Raw genomic sequence first — 15,464 nt, 5'->3', positions numbered from 1 at the left:
AGGATTTCAAGTCGGCTGCTTTAACCCCGTGTGGGATGGGTGTTGTGCGGGGGCCTAAACTGTGTGACTACCTGGTTTTCCAGGGCGTCACATTCCCCCTTGGTTGAATACAGACCATCCGCGGGCTGTCCGACCACCACCATTTATTTTAACGGGAACTAGAAAAAAGTAGAAAACAGGAATACAAGTATACTAAACTTTTTACAATTTCTTCCCTTACGGGAGGCACATATCTTAAACATTGCACATATAAACGGAACGGGACGGACCGGCCCATCGTCTCGTTGCTCCCACCCAAACAACCTGTTCCCTGGTGCCACCACTAAGCACTGGTGCACACCCCTTTGCCCAAGTTCAGGAACGGGTCCGGGTGACGCCCACATGGGCCGGGTAAAAAGTTCATTACCCAACAGTCCTTGTCACGGGTTCCCATGTCCGGGAACCCCTGGCCTGGAGGTTAGTCACCGAGTGAGATGGGTAGCCGGAATTATTTACAAAGCCCAATAGTTTTTGGGTTGGCTCGCCAGTCCTGAGCCATGGTCCTTTAAACTGTAAAACTTTTCAACGTGGGGTTAACTGGGGTAGCCGGGAACTGCTACCTTAACAATCTTCCTAATCAGGTGAAATATTCGGTTGATTAAAATGCATTCACACACTATTTACACAGCAAGCAGGCACCATTCACTAAACTATGGTTTCTCGGTACCGGAGTGGTGGCTGACCTAAGTTAGGGCGTGTGGACCTTCTTAGCCCTCCACTCTCACTTAGGACTGTTGGAGGAGAGTGAATTACGGGTCCCTCTTCCCTACTGTCAGGTATAGCCGGTAAGGACCTACGGGGGCGTGGTGTAGGTGCATCCCTGGGCACTTGTGTTGGTATATCGCTGATAGACTGCTCTGGCTCTGTATCTTCCACGGGTTGTGGGAACATTATAACAGGAACAATCACCGCTCCATTCTGCATAGGCCAATCAGCTGGAAAGTCACCCATAATAGTGTGGATCACCTCTTTCTTCCTCTCCATGCCCGGAGTGGGAATGAAACCTTCTCCACCATTTTCAGTGGTTCTGGACACTTCTTCAGGTGGTCTCTGGAGACAGTGGCCGTAGTCTTCCCTTGGTCACGACTGACAAGGTACGTTTTTTGACCTTCCCAACCGGTGGGTTGGATAACATACGGGGTCCTTTTCCACTGATCGTCCAGCTTGTGCAGTCTTCTCTTCCTTTTCAGTACCACATCTCCCGGTTCGAAGGGGGCAGCCTGGGCTCATCTATTGAAACGCTGCTCTTGTTTCTCTCTGTTCTGGTGCAAGTTTCCCTCCACATATTCTTGGATCTGTCGGTACTGCCTCCGACGCTTGGTGTTCCAGTCGACGGGATTGTTTCAGGTACTTCTACATCCAACTCCAGATCCACTGGCAGTCTTCTGGGTCTTGCCCTCATTAGATATGCCGGAGTGCATTTAGTGGAGCTGCAGGGGATGTTATTGTACATGTCCACCATATCAGGTAGTTTCTCAGGCCACAAGTTCCGCTCTTCGAGGAGTAAGGTCTTGAGAAAGTTGAGGACCAAGTAGTTCATCTTCTCACACATCCCATTGGTCTGGGCGTGATACGGGGTGGTACGGATCTTCTTGCACCCGTACAGGTTGCAGAACTCCTGAAAGTTTTCCGCTTCAAAGGCAGGGCCTTGGTCGGTGAGCACCCTCTCCAGGTAGCCATGCGGCCGGCAGAAGTATGCTTGGAAGGCCCTGGCTGCAGTGCGAGCCATTAGATCCTTGACGTGGGTACCACTACCATGAATCTGGAGTAGTGATCTACGATGATGAGGGCATAGCTAATGCCGCTACGGCTTGGTGTGAGCTTGATGTGGTCCAAAGCGACAAGTTCCAGTGGCTGGTGAGTGACAATTGGCTGCAACGGGGCTTTCTGGCTGGTTCCATCTTTTCTTCTTAGCACACAGGGACCACAATCCCGGCACGATGCCTCAATAGATTCTCTCATCCCAATCCAGTAAAAGCATTCTCTCAGCAGCATCTCTAACTTCTTCCAACCGAAGTGGCCAGCTCCATCATGGTAAGCTTTCAGGACCACGGACACATACGCTTGCGGGACTAAAGGCCGCTTTACACGCTGCAACATCGCTAGCATCGGCTAGTGATGTCGCGTGCGATAGCACCCGCCCCCGTTGGTGGCACGATATGTGGTCATCGCTGCCGTAGTGAACATTATCGCTACGGCAGCGTCACACGCACATACCTGCTCTGCGACGTCGCTGTGACCGGCAAACCGCCTCCTTTCTAAGGGGCGGTTCGTTCAGCCTCAGAGCGACGTCACAGCAGCGTCACTAAACCGCCGCCCAATAGAAGCTGAGGGGCGGAGATGAGCGGCCGGAACATGCCGCCCACCTCCTTCCTTCCTCCTTTTCCGGTGGACGCAGGTAAGGAGATGTTTGTCGTTCCAGCGGCGTCACACATAGCGATGTGTGCTGCCGCAGGAACGACAAACAACATCGTTACTGCAGCAGCAACAATAATTGGGAAGAGGGGGGCATGTCACCGATGAGCGATTTTGAACGTTTTTGCGACGATTCAAAATCGCTCATAGGTGTCACACACAACAACATCGCTAAAGCGGCCGGATGTGCGTCACAAATTCCGTGACCCCAACGAGATCTCGTAGCATGTAAAGCCACCTTAAGATCTAGCAGACATTCTCATGCATCTTAGGGGTACTTTGCACGCTGCGACATTGCAAGCCGATGCTGCGATGCCGAGCGCGATAGTCCCCGCCCCCGTCGCAGCTGCGATATCCTTGTGATAGCTACCGTAGCGAACATTATCGCTACGGCAGCTTCACATGGACTCACCTATCCTGGGACGTCGCTCTGGCCGGGGACCCGCCTCCTTATTAAGGGGGCGGGTCGTACGGCGTCACTGCGACGTCACACGGCAGGCGGCCAATAGGGGCGGAGATGAGCGGGATGTAAACATCCCACCCACCTCCTTCCTTCCGCATATCCGATGGAAGCCGCGGTGACGCCGGTAGATGTTCCTCGCTCCTGCAGCTTCACACACAGCGATGTGTGCTGCCGCAGTAGCGAGGAACAACATCGGACAATCGCGTCAGCGTAATTATGGATTACGCCGACGCTGCACCGATGATACGATTACGACGCTTTTGCGCTCGTTAATCATGTCATCGAACCTTTACACACTACGATGTCGCATGCGATGCCGGAAGTACGTCATTTTCAATTTGACCCCACCGACATCGCACCTGCGATGTCGTAGTGTGCAAAGCCCGCCTTAGGATTAGTCAGCTCTCAGTACAATTTGCCCTGATGCAAGTACAACCGGTCCCTTTCTCTCCACAGCCGCTGTTATTCTGCGGGGGCATCGGGCCCCATCCTATTGTGGGCCCATGAGATTAACATCTTGATTAACCGGACTGCAGGGTCTTTGTCCTGAGCTTCCTGCCACCCATGGTGGGGCAAAGGATTGAAGGCTGCCTCCTGTTGGCCACTATACGGCCTGGTTTCTCTCTCCCTATCAAGTTGATGGAATGCAGGCAACTCAAGTTCTTCCAACTCGTCTTTATCCACTCCCCCATCAAGTGAGTGCGGCATTCGAGACAGTGCATCTGCATTGGTGTTTTTATGAATGGCCCTGTACTTGATGGTAAAGTCAAAATTTGCTAGTTGAGCCACCCAGCGCTGTTCCAGGGCACCAAGCTTCGCCGTGTCCAGGTGAGTTAGAGGGTTGTTGTCCGTATAGGCAGTGAATCTTGCAGAAGCCAGGTAATGCTTAAACCTCTCGGTTATCGCCCAGACGAGTGCCAGGAACTCCAGCTTGAAAGAGCTCTAATTTTCAGGTCAGAGCTTCCTGCTTGCGTAGGCTTGCGTAGGCAATCACCTTCTCTTTGCCATCTTGCATCTGAGACAGGATGGCTCCCAGGCCTTCGTTACTGGCATCTGTGTATAGAATGAACGGGAGGCCATAGTTGGGGTACGCTAAGATCTCGTCTCCAATCAGAACCAACTTCAGCTGCTGGAAAGACCCTTCTTGCTTTTTGCCCCAAGTAAATGGGAGACTCGGGCTCTGGCAATTCTTGGTTTGTCCCACCATGAGGTCTTGCATGGGAACGGCCATTTTGGTATAGCCCTTAATGAAGCGACGGTAATAACCCACCAGACCTAGGAACTGCCTCACCTCTTTGATCGTGGTAGGCCATGGCCAGTTCTGAATGGCTGTAACTTTCTCTGGGTCCGGCGCTACGCCTTCAGCACTCACCACGTACCCGAGGTACTGTACTTTAGGTTTCAGCAGATGGCACTTGAAGGGCTTCAGTTTCATCCCGTAGTTAGAGAGCTTCAAATACCTCAGCAAGGTGCTCCAGATGTGTTTCGTATGTCTTGGAGTAGAAAATGACGTCATCCAGGTACAGTAGAACTGTCTCGAAGTTGCGGTGTCCCAAGCAGCACTCCATCAGCCTCTGGAAGGTTCCTGGAGCGTTACACAACCCAAAGGGCATGCTGTTGAACTCGCAGAGGCCCATCGGGGTAGCGAAAGCAGTTTTCTCACGGTCTTCTTCCGCAACCGACACCTGCCAATAGCCACTAGTAAGGTCAAGGGTAGAGAAATAATTAGCTGTCTTCAGTGCGGCCAACGATTCTTCAATGCAAGGAAGAGGGTACGCATCCTTCTGAGTTATGTGGTTGATCTTCCGGTAATCCACACACACTCTCATGGTGCCTTCCTTCTTCTTTACCAGGACCAACGGAGCTGCCCAGGGACTACAACTATCACGGATGACCCCTGCTTCTTTCATGTTCCTCAACATGTCTTTGGCACACTGGTTATGTGCAGGTGGAATCGGCCTATATCTCTCCTTAATGACTGGATGTGTACCAGTAGGGATGTGGTGTTGGACCCCTTTGATCCTTCCGAAATCTAACGGGTGTTTGCTGAATACCTGCTCGTACTCCTGTACTACACTGTACACCCCTCCCTTTGGTTTTTAGGGAGCAGTCCTCTAGATGCGGCTTGCTAGTTTCGATTTTGGCCTCCGGGTTTTCCTTCCGGCCGTGTTCCCAGGGGTCGGGGCTTCTGTGAAGCCGCTCACCTGCAGCGGTCGCCTCAGGGACTGCTCTCCACCTCTAGGGACGCCACCGGGTCTTCACGTATTGGGAATCTTCTGCCCACAGGTAGGTCAGGTTAACTTCTATATTAATCGTGACGCCACTCTCGGTAATTGCGGTCAGGGGTGACCGCCACTACAGTTTAGGGAGCAGAAGAACTCACACACAGGCAGCAAAGTCTTTCAGGGTTTTTACTCACTTTTCTGATGGTAACGTAAGACAACCCGGGCGATGCTATGATGAACCAGGTGGAACCAAGTATCCTTTAGGCTGATCCAGGGGTGACTGCTGACTCGCCTTCCTATCCCTTCTTGTTTCGGGTGACCCCTGACTTGTAGTACTGTGGGAATCACCCAGGGAATTAGCAACTGCCGTTCTCCCCTTTCTGGCCCGTTTCCTGACAGCCTGGACCAAGTAATTCTGGCTGCTTGCCTTCTTTTACTTATGGGCCCCCTCATTGCTGTTGATGCTGCGGACTATGTGTAGTTCGGTGAGGTACATCTAGCACCCTCACCAGCAGGTTTAGCAGGCCGAGTAAATGGGTTCCTTCTCTAGGGACCTGTTTTCCCGTGCGGGCTACATCCCAACATCCTTCATCCCCATCATCCCATCCATCCATCTCCTTTTTGTGGACACCTCGGAGTCATGATGCCGGGCTGGGCCACCTCTGACATACCCTGACCATTCACTAGCCTGGTGACGAGTATTCCCCAGCCCCCATGGGGTGCTCCAACTTGGTGTCACGAAAAGAGCAACGTGCCCGCAACAACGGGTACTGTGCGCTTTACAGAACTATGTAAAACGTATTTCTTGGAAAAGACAGTTGCCATTGACCATTCCACGCAGGAAAAGAAGGGGCGGACCATCATGGGCGGGAACCAAAAGAGCACGAAAGCGTGGGTGGAGCCCATAAAGAGCGCGAAGGAGAGCCCCACTGCCAGAAACGAGCAGGAGACCCCGTGCCTCTAAACCAAAGCGGGAGACCCCTGGTTAAAGCATGTTCAGTGAGGTAAGAAACCAAACCGTCCCTATTGCCGGAGCTGCAGCATTAACCCCAGCTCTGGTGCTACCGTTTACCATACCGTACCTCAAAGAGCAACATGGCTACCCCAGTATTCTGAGAGGCATATACCCTGGCTTACATCAAGGAGAGACTATACAGTTTATTCTGGGTATACCCTATGACGGAGGACCAGAAAGCCAGCGTCCTTATTGGCCAATTGACTGGGGCAGTTGTCGAGAAGTCTAGTCCTAGCTGGAGACCGATAAAAAAGTGGCAAAGGACATTTTCAATAAACTCAAGGAAACTTTCGATACCTGTACAACAGCTGAGATAAAGATGCAATTTTACTGATGCAAGCAAAAGGTGCAAGACAGTATTCAGGACTATGCTTTAAACCTTCAAGAGGCAATGAGAGCTGTCCGGCAGGTGGAACTGGAGGGGGTGATAGATGAAAACCTCCTGCTGGCCAGTCAGTTCATCAAGGGGCTTCAGTCCGATGCCCACCGGACCCAGCTGCGCATTATGTCCATGAAAAACCTTAAACTCAGCTTTGAGGAAATTAAAGATCGAGCAATCTGGGCATTGCATGAGCCAGATTACTGCAGCGCTATGCTTCAGCAACTGGGGTTGGTGCCAGCTACACCAGTGCTGGTGGGAGCCAAGGTACAAACCGTGGGTGAGGACTCAATCAATGAACTGCGGCTCCAGATCCTGAAATTGATCAAAGGTATGACTACCCTGACCAAAGCAGGGCAATCCAAGCAAGGAACTCCGCAACCTGCAACCATTGCACTTGCTTCCAGTGCTGATGACCTCACCTGGCGGCGACACGGGAGAAACCCGCTACCACAAATTCCTGACCGGTACGATGCCGATGGCAGCCAATCTGCCATCGCTGCAACAAGGTTGGACACTTTGCTCGGGGATGTCCCTTGAGTGCCCAGAGCCAGGGGGCTGGGACCAGCCCCCTGGCACCACCAGCAGCCAAGAAACAGTAAAAGTTTTCATTTGCAAATGTTTATGTTTTGTTGCATTGATCACACTGATGACTGGTAACTGTTTAATGTTTGAAACTGTTGATTGATAATGCCTCCCATAAAGGGAAGATTGTTAACTTGTTTAATGCATAACAAAATGCAGTATACAATTGTTATTTTATTGCAGCCCAGGGGTGCTGCAATTTGCTGTGGGGGAAGGGGGACCCCTGAGGCTTCAGTCACAGGGTACTGCACCTCACTTAAGTATTCATCTCAGGTGAGGGGGGTTAATCACCGGTGTTTCCACATTTCACCTTACATACAGCTTAGGTGTCTTCTCACTGGAGACTGGATTAGGGTAGGCTGGGGGTGGCCATCACGAGGCATGGGACTTTCCCGGTCACTAGGACAACCACCTGGGGGTGGGGGGGCACCACTTGGAGTAGAAGTAGGAGCATCCTGGACACAATCTTCAGTCAAGTCGGGACTACAGTTCTGGTGACACGACACCACTTTCTTCTTTTTTTCTTCACGGTACCTGAGGCTTGGAGTGGGAAGCTAAGCCCGGGTTCCTCACTTCTGAAGAGGCATCCCTGGGGGAAGGACATTTTCAAACACCGGTGGCCATCTCTAACTTATCCGGGATCGGCTGGAGCCCATCACGGCGGAGACCGGCAACTCCCGGGCAACCCACAGACAATGAGTAAAGACCTGGAACTGCAACTACTGTGTCAGCCATTCATTGTTGTCGCCGTTGCACTGCGCTTTGGCGCATATGGCTACTACTACCTCCATCATCCTCCCTGGGGCCTAGCTTCACCTGCGGGAAGCTGAACTATCCTAGCTTCAACACCACCTGCCCCAGAGGACAGGGACCGCAGCGCTGGCTAATCCCTATCCACATACTGCAGGTGGCGTCACGAGACAACTATTGCTCCCAACATTCTTCATCCCCATCATCCCATCCATCCATCTCCTTTTTGTGGACTCCTCGGGGTCACGATGCCGGGTAGGGCCACCCGTGACATCCCCTGACCCTTCACTAGCCTGGTGACGAGTATCCCCAGACCACGTGGGGTGCTCCAGATATTACCCAGCCTGATGAAAATACACAGGGTGATATTACCTAGCCTGACGAAAATACACAGGATGATATTACCCAGCCTGACGAAAATACACAGGGAGATATTACCCAGCCTTATTTCATTTTCCTAGCACAGATATAGTAATAATGAGAAGGAAAAGGCTGAGGATGAAGAGGAAAAGCAGGAAATGGTTACCTGTGCTACAGAATGTACTATCCAGACCAGCTTCATCCCATCTGTTCAGCATGGATGGCCTGAAGAGGAGGTGCAGGAGCTGGATAGTCATCCTTCTGGTGAGGACAGTAACATCTTGCCTGTGGGGAGTCTGGCACACATTCAGACTTTACATCCTGTTGTCTTTTCTATGACTTGTGATATTCACATTTTGGCTAACGCCGATTACTCTTTGTGCACCCTTCTTGACTCATGCTACAAGGAGAACTTTCATTCTCGCCTTCCTGTATTTGATAAGGCTGCTAAAATTGTGCATCACCAGAAGGCTATAGTTTAAGAATTGTTGAAAAAAATTCCCATCTCACCACAGAGGCTCTCTCATATTTAATATGGTGCCCTATCTGTGAGCATCATGTTATATAGTAGAAAGAGCTGAGAACGTCACTATATAGTTTTCTATGAAAGGTCTCAGAATAGGATGTGAATTATTGATATCAGTCCTTGCTCCTTACAATGAGTCCAGTAGGCGGTGCCATTGTGTGAGACCACCCAGGAGACTAATAGGACAACGACACTTATAATGAATTTTGATTACAACATTATATATTGATCTGCTCAGCTCTTTTTTTGCATAACATACTGTCATTAGAAGAGCACCGTCCAGGAGCGTAATGTGAAATTGAAAAAGCTTTAGTAAAGTAATGTGAAAGTACCTGAGATAATATTGCATTGTATAAGACTTTGGTTCCTGCCATCTTTTAAACAAATAACATTAATTAAAAAAAAATAATAATAACAACAATAATAATAATAATTATTATTATTATCTTCTATAAACAAATATTCATATAAATTATTTATCAGATTCTTACCGTGGGTCTCTGCCTCTCCATCCCAGCAATAAATTGTTCATCTTGAAATAGTTTGTAGATGACAAACATTCTGAAGTGGGAATACAGGCTGTGTAAGGGACCTTTCTACATTGGTGGTCTATGGATAATCTATGAAATCCATCTCTGTGGGGTCTCGGGCCTCACGGCTAAAATTTTTTGTTTTTTCCTTTACAAGCTATGTAACTGTGGCGCCCTGGACAAGCCAGGACGTCACAGGTACTGCAACAACACACCCTACACCCCGGTTAGGAACATCAAGGTCAGACACAAATCCTTGTTGCCTCCCTCCAGGGGCTGATGTCCACACCAGGTGGGGCGGAGCCAGGCGGTTGGCTTCACCCACCGAGGAGTTCACAGTCCTGGAGGCGGGAAAAGGAGGGCAGTTCAGTTAGGGAAGTCAAAGTGCGAGGAAGTCGTAGTAGAGGAGCTGACTGGCCATGTCCGGGTACGTGGCCCGGGCATAAAAACAGCAAGGTTGGCAGACGGTGGTGACCGTCTGTAGGAGAGGCCGATTGACGCACAACCGTAAGGACCGGGGACGGGCGGTGGCCCGCCGGTACCGGATCGGGGAGCGAAGAGAAGCCAGCACCATCCGGCAGGGCCTACGGACCCCAACCAGGCTAGGAGTCGCCGTAAAACCGGTCAAATCCGTCAGCGACGGGAACCTCCGGGGTTTCCCAGCAGTAAAGACCCGATTGAAGGCAACCGTCCAAACCGTGAGGGAGAGAAAGCTACCGCCAGAGCTAGAGCTCCCAGGGCCAGAGCCTGCGGGCAAACAGGGGCTCCCTTAGCCAACCAACCGCTGGGGAGCGGGTTACCGGTGGGAAGCCATCGGGGCCGAAAACACAACAAAGGTGCAGGGAGAGACAGTTACCGCCAACCTACCGGGAATGACCGTCGCAGCCGTCTGTGGGACTCGTCCATCCAGCCGCTTGTTTCACCAGAGACTCCGTGTGCGTTATTGGCTGAGTGAGTACCACCGTGCCGTCTGGCACTGCGCTGCCCCGCGACCCTGCGCTTGGCCAAGCCCCGCAACCCACTTTCCGACCTCCACCACCGGGCCCTGGGACCACCAAACCCCCCTACCCACGGAGGGGAGAAAACATCTCAACTGCTCCCTGTCAACGCTCCCGGGATCCCCGTACAGAGCGGCGGTGGTGTCCCAACCTCACCACAAACCGTGGGTGGCGTCACGGACAATATCCCTAAACCAAACCACCCCTTTCACTCACGGGCGAGGAGCGCCGCTAGAGTCCCTGGGATCCGGCCCACCGCTCGAGCCACCGACCGAGCGAGCAGCAGCAGCCGGACCCGAGCAGTGGGTGAGTGCAGCGCCCTCCCCGCCCGCGACAACTTGGCGCCACGAACAGGATCTTACCGCTCTGCCGTCTGGTAGAGGTGCGCCTTGTGTCCCGCCGGAGGTGTGCGACGGAAAATTGTCAGAATCCGCCATATTGGGCGCGAAAAGTCCCCACTCGAGCGTCTTCCTGAGCAGTGGAGGCGCAAAAACCAAAGCTCCGCCTCTGAAGAGGAGGTGCCGGAAAGACACCAAGGGGGGACAGAAACAAGATGTCTGCGCCTGACGGAGAGAAGATGTCCGTGTCTGGCGGAGGAGCGCTGGCCGCGGGAGCGGCAGTGCTTGAAGATTGCATGTAATTAACGCTGCAGAGTGCAGGGACACCAGGACTCTGCCGGAACAAATTCCTGGGCCCAGCAGCAAGACGTGACAGGAGCTCCAGGCCGCGGTCCACTCCATGATGGCGGAGTGGACGTCGGAGAAGAAGGGCCTGGCTGCAACCGTGCGGGCATGCAGAGTGGAGGTGGTTCCAGCGGAGCAGGTAAGCGGCCCACGCCCTATGTCCCCGAGGGAACGGCCGCTGCGTCTGAGGGGCCCGGCCTGCTGCCATCCACTATGCCACCTCCATTACTGCCCCTGTTCGCGGCCACCACCCCGACCGACCCGTTACCACTGTCACCGGTAGCGGAGCCCGCAGCGTCTGTGGGAGAGGGCCCAGACCTGCGGCCCCCAGGCCTTACCTTTACCACCGCCCTGGCACCCGTCCCGGCCGCGACGGAGATGACGACGGCCCCGGCAGTCCGCCCGGCCGCAACGGAGGCGATCTTCAATCCGACGCCAGCACCGCCAGTCCTGCTGACCGCTCCCAGACACCCAGCTTTGGCTGAGGCACCGCGGGGATGTAGCTGCCAAGCGGCAGAGCAGGCCATGTCACAGCGGGGCCCCTCAATACTGAAGGTGCCGGTCGTAGCCGGCACGGAGGGACTCCGGCTGGGCCCGTCCCCCACACCGACTGACCTGGAGCGGCAGCTACGGCAGCTGTGCCCTAAGACTGCTGCTTCGAAAAAAAGGATGTGGTAGCGGTTCCTGGCTACCTTGCTGTCGGTCCCCATCGGGACCCTGTGATGTTCCCGTTGGCCCTCACGATTCCAAGAGTCCGGTTGGAGGAGCAGCCATACCCGCACTGCCGGCAGTTTGAAGTGGAGTCCTGTGGGACATTGTCACCCCTGTGTGAGGGTGGCATTGGGGGCTCGTGCTGTCCGGTGGTGGACCGTGGGAAAGCTGCAGGAGGAAGTTGTCCCGGAGTCAGGTGTAGTGAATAGCCCCTGGGACCCAACTGATAGTCCCCGCTGGGACCCTACAGCAAGTCCCCGATGGGACCTTACCGTCCGAGAAGAACCGTCCCTGTTGGGACTGCAGTTGTCCCTGTTATACCGTTAACCCCCACCGTGCGTAAGGAACTTCTTACGGACAAGCCCGAGAACTTGCAGGGCAACCACAAACTTAGTGGCATGTAAATAAATTGTTGGCTTAATACCATGACCGCCTCCGGAGAGGCTGATTTGGGAGGATGGGCCTGGAGGATATGGATGGCCCAGGCCCGCCACTACCGTAACCGGTGGCAATCCTCCGGGGGGTTCAGGGGTCCCCCATGGACGTGGGTCCCCTGAAAGAGACCGTACCCGCTCGGGCAATTTGGTTCTGGACTGGGGCAAGGGGTGCTGCCCACTTCTTAGGGGCAGCATCAGGGCCAGGTTGTTTGGGCGGGGGAGAGCGGAAACCGTACCGTTTAATAAAAATTTTTAGTAACGTTAAACAAAGTGCCTCCCGTTAGGGGAAGTTTTATAAGAATGCTTGTGTTTTATATGTTTTACCGTTTTCTATTTTTCCTAGTTGTGAAAATAAAACCGGTGATGGACGAGCAGCCCGCGGACGGTCTGTGCTTAACCAAGGGGGAATGTAGCGCCCTGGACAAGCCAGGACATCACAGATACTGCAACAACACACCCTACACCCCGGTTAGGAACATCAAGGTCAGACACAAATCCTTGTTGCCTCCCTCCAGGGGCTGATGTCCACACCAGGTGGGGCGGAGCCAGGCGGTTGGCTTCACCCACCGAGGAGTTCACAGTCCTGGAGGCGGGAAAAGGAGGGCAGTTCAGTTAGGGAAGTCAAAGTGCGAGGAAGTGGTAGTAGAGGAGCTGACTGGCCGTGTCCGGGTACGTGGCCCGGGCATAGAAACAGCAAGGTTGGCAGACGGTGGTGACCATCTGCAGGAGAGGCCGATTGACGCACAACCGTAAGGACCGGGGACGGGCGGTGGCCCGCCGGTACCGGATCGGGGAGCGAAGAGAAGCCAGCACCATCTGGCAGGGCCTACGGACCCCGACCAGGCTAGGAGTCACCGTAAAACCGGTCAAATCCGTCAGCGACGGGAACCTCCGGGGTTTCCCAGCAGTAAAGACACGATTGAAGGCAACCGTCCAAACCGTGAGGGAGAGAAAGCTACCGCCAGAGCTAGAGCTCCCAGGGCCAGAGCCTGCGGGCAAACAGGGGCTCCCTTAGCCAACCAACCGCTGGGGAGCGGGTTACGGGTGGGAAGCCATCGGGGCCGAAAACACAACAAAGGTGCAGGGGGAGACAGTTACCGCCAACCTACCGGGAGTGACCGTCGCAGCCGTCTGTGGGACTCGTCCATCCAGCCGTTTGTTTCACTAGAGACTCCGTGTGCGTTACTGGCTGAGTGAGTACTACCGTGCCGTCTGGCACTGCGCTGCCCCGCGACCCTGCGCTTGGCCAAGCCCCGCAACCCACCTTCCGACCTCCACCACCAGGCCCCGGGACCACCAAACCCCATACCCACGGAGGGGAGAAAACATCTCAGCTGCTCCCTGTCAACGCTCCCGGGATCCCCGTACAGAGCAGCGGTGGTGTCCCAACCTCACCACAAACCGTGGGTGGCGTCACGGACAATATCCCTAAACCAAACCACCCCTTTCACTCACGGGCGAGGAGCGCCGCTCGAGTCCCCGGGATCCGGCCCACTGCTCGAGCCACCGACCGAGCGAGCAGCAGCAGCAGCCGGACCCGAGAAGTGGGTGAGCGCAGCGCCCTCCCCGCCCGCGACATAACCATAATTGCTGTGGTGACAGAAGCTTTACAAGTAATTTACCTATCTATATTTGTTAGCAGGGCAATTGTCCTGCTCTTACCCCCATTTAGGTTCCTTTTGCAGCTCCCTAGTCCTTACTATGACCAATTTACAGCCCCAACCTTGGGGCTCCCCATTGAGTTATATGGGTTTGTTGTTCGGTGTCAAGTTCGGCATCCGAACCTGGTTATTTTTTCGGTCTGTGCAGGTTTGGCCAACCCGACATTCCCGGGGATTGCTCATCACTAAACATTATTCTTCATGCCATCCTTTTTAAACAAATATTAATATCAATATAATAATATATTACTATAAATGAATATTCATACTTATGATTATTGAACAGATTCTTACCTTGGGTCTCTTCCACTTTACCTCTATTCCCTTTAATTTTTCAGAATCTGGACCCAGCCCGTCCGTTTCTTTTCCTAGGGATGACTGATCAGCTTTAAATTCTGGATCTTCAAATAGTTTTTTAGATGCCAGGCACTCTGCCTTCAGTTTCTCATAGTCCTGACCCAAAAATTTTATTGGGTTAGTGAAGGAGCCAAGACCCGCAGCCTTAGAGGCAATTCCGGACATGATGTAAAGCTGTGTGTACTGCAGAGGATGATTACAGGGACTGAACACAGAGGTATTTATACACCGTACTATACGTAAGAAAACCCTGAGGATATGAATGACATAACATCTAAGGTGTGCGCAACATAAACATATGACTCACAGGGATAAATTATTCAAATTATCTCTCCAGTAAAGGAGACAAACTCTAGCGCAGCGCCATCTATTGGAAGTAGCGATCGTAAACGTCAAATGTGGATTTTTAACAATTTTTTGCATATGACTTAGGGGCACTTTGCACACTACGACATCGAATGCCGATGTAGCGATGCCGAGCGCGATAGTCCCCGCCCCCGTCGCAGCTGCGATATCTTGTGATAGCTGCTGTAGCGAATATTACCGCTATGGCAGCTTCACATGCACTTACCTTCCCTGCAACGTCGCTCTGGCCGGCGACCCGCCTCCTTCCTAAGGGGGCGGGTTGTGCGGCGTCACAGCGACATCACACGGCAGGCGGCCAATAGAAGCAGGGGGGCGGAGATGAGCGGTACGTAAACATCCCGCCCACTTCCTTCCTCATTGCAGCCGGGACGCAGGTAAGGCGATGTTCCTCGCTCCTGCAGCTTCACACACAGCGATGTGTGCTGTCGCAGGAACGAGGAACAACATCGTACCTGTCACTGCAGCAAAATAATGAAAATGCCCGACACTACACCGATGATATGATTACGACGCTTTTGCGCTCGTTAATCGTATCAAAAATGATTTACACACTCCGATGTCGACAGCGACGCCGGATGTGCGTCACTTTCGATTTGACCCCACTGACATCGCACCTGCGATGTCGTAGTGTGCAAAGTTCCCCTTAGGATATATATGCCAGATCAGAATCCCAATTTGCAGACACGGTGTTTCGGGGTGCTTGCCCCTCGTCAGTGCAAAGTATAGGGTGTCTGATCTGGCTCATGAGAAGCTTTGTGGGGACCACGGGGGAACACTATTCTCCTTAAGGAGACTTTGCAAGCCAGTCTGGCTGCCAGTAAGGGGACTTATAGCTGCCATTCCCCTCTGGAAAATATTCAAATTGTCTCTACAGGAAAGGAGACAACTCTAGCGCAGCACCACCTATTGGAAGTAGCAATCCTAAAAGTCAAAAGTGTATTTTTATCAATCCTTTGCATATGAC

General features: G+C 53.0%; 1 protein-coding gene across 1 annotated transcript in view; it reads right to left on the bottom strand.

The window, feature by feature from the left end:
* Window positions 1-14,327, bottom strand: part of LOC142295958 (calpain-2 catalytic subunit-like) — a 109,120-nt gene extending 94,793 nt beyond the window's left edge. The window contains exon 1 of the mRNA XM_075339097.1: window positions 14,072-14,327. Coding sequence (XP_075195212.1) covers window positions 14,072-14,299 — 228 coding nt within the window. The 5' untranslated portion in view covers window positions 14,300-14,327. The remainder of the gene's footprint in view (window positions 1-14,071) is intronic.
* Between the last annotated feature and the right edge of the window lie 1,137 nt (window positions 14,328-15,464).

This window comes from Anomaloglossus baeobatrachus, chromosome 3 (genome assembly GCF_048569485.1).
Source record: "Anomaloglossus baeobatrachus isolate aAnoBae1 chromosome 3, aAnoBae1.hap1, whole genome shotgun sequence".
Lineage (NCBI taxonomy): Eukaryota > Metazoa > Chordata > Amphibia > Anura > Aromobatidae > Anomaloglossus > Anomaloglossus baeobatrachus.
Note: the sequence above shows the minus strand (reverse complement) of the source record. Positions and strands in the feature narration are given on the sequence as shown.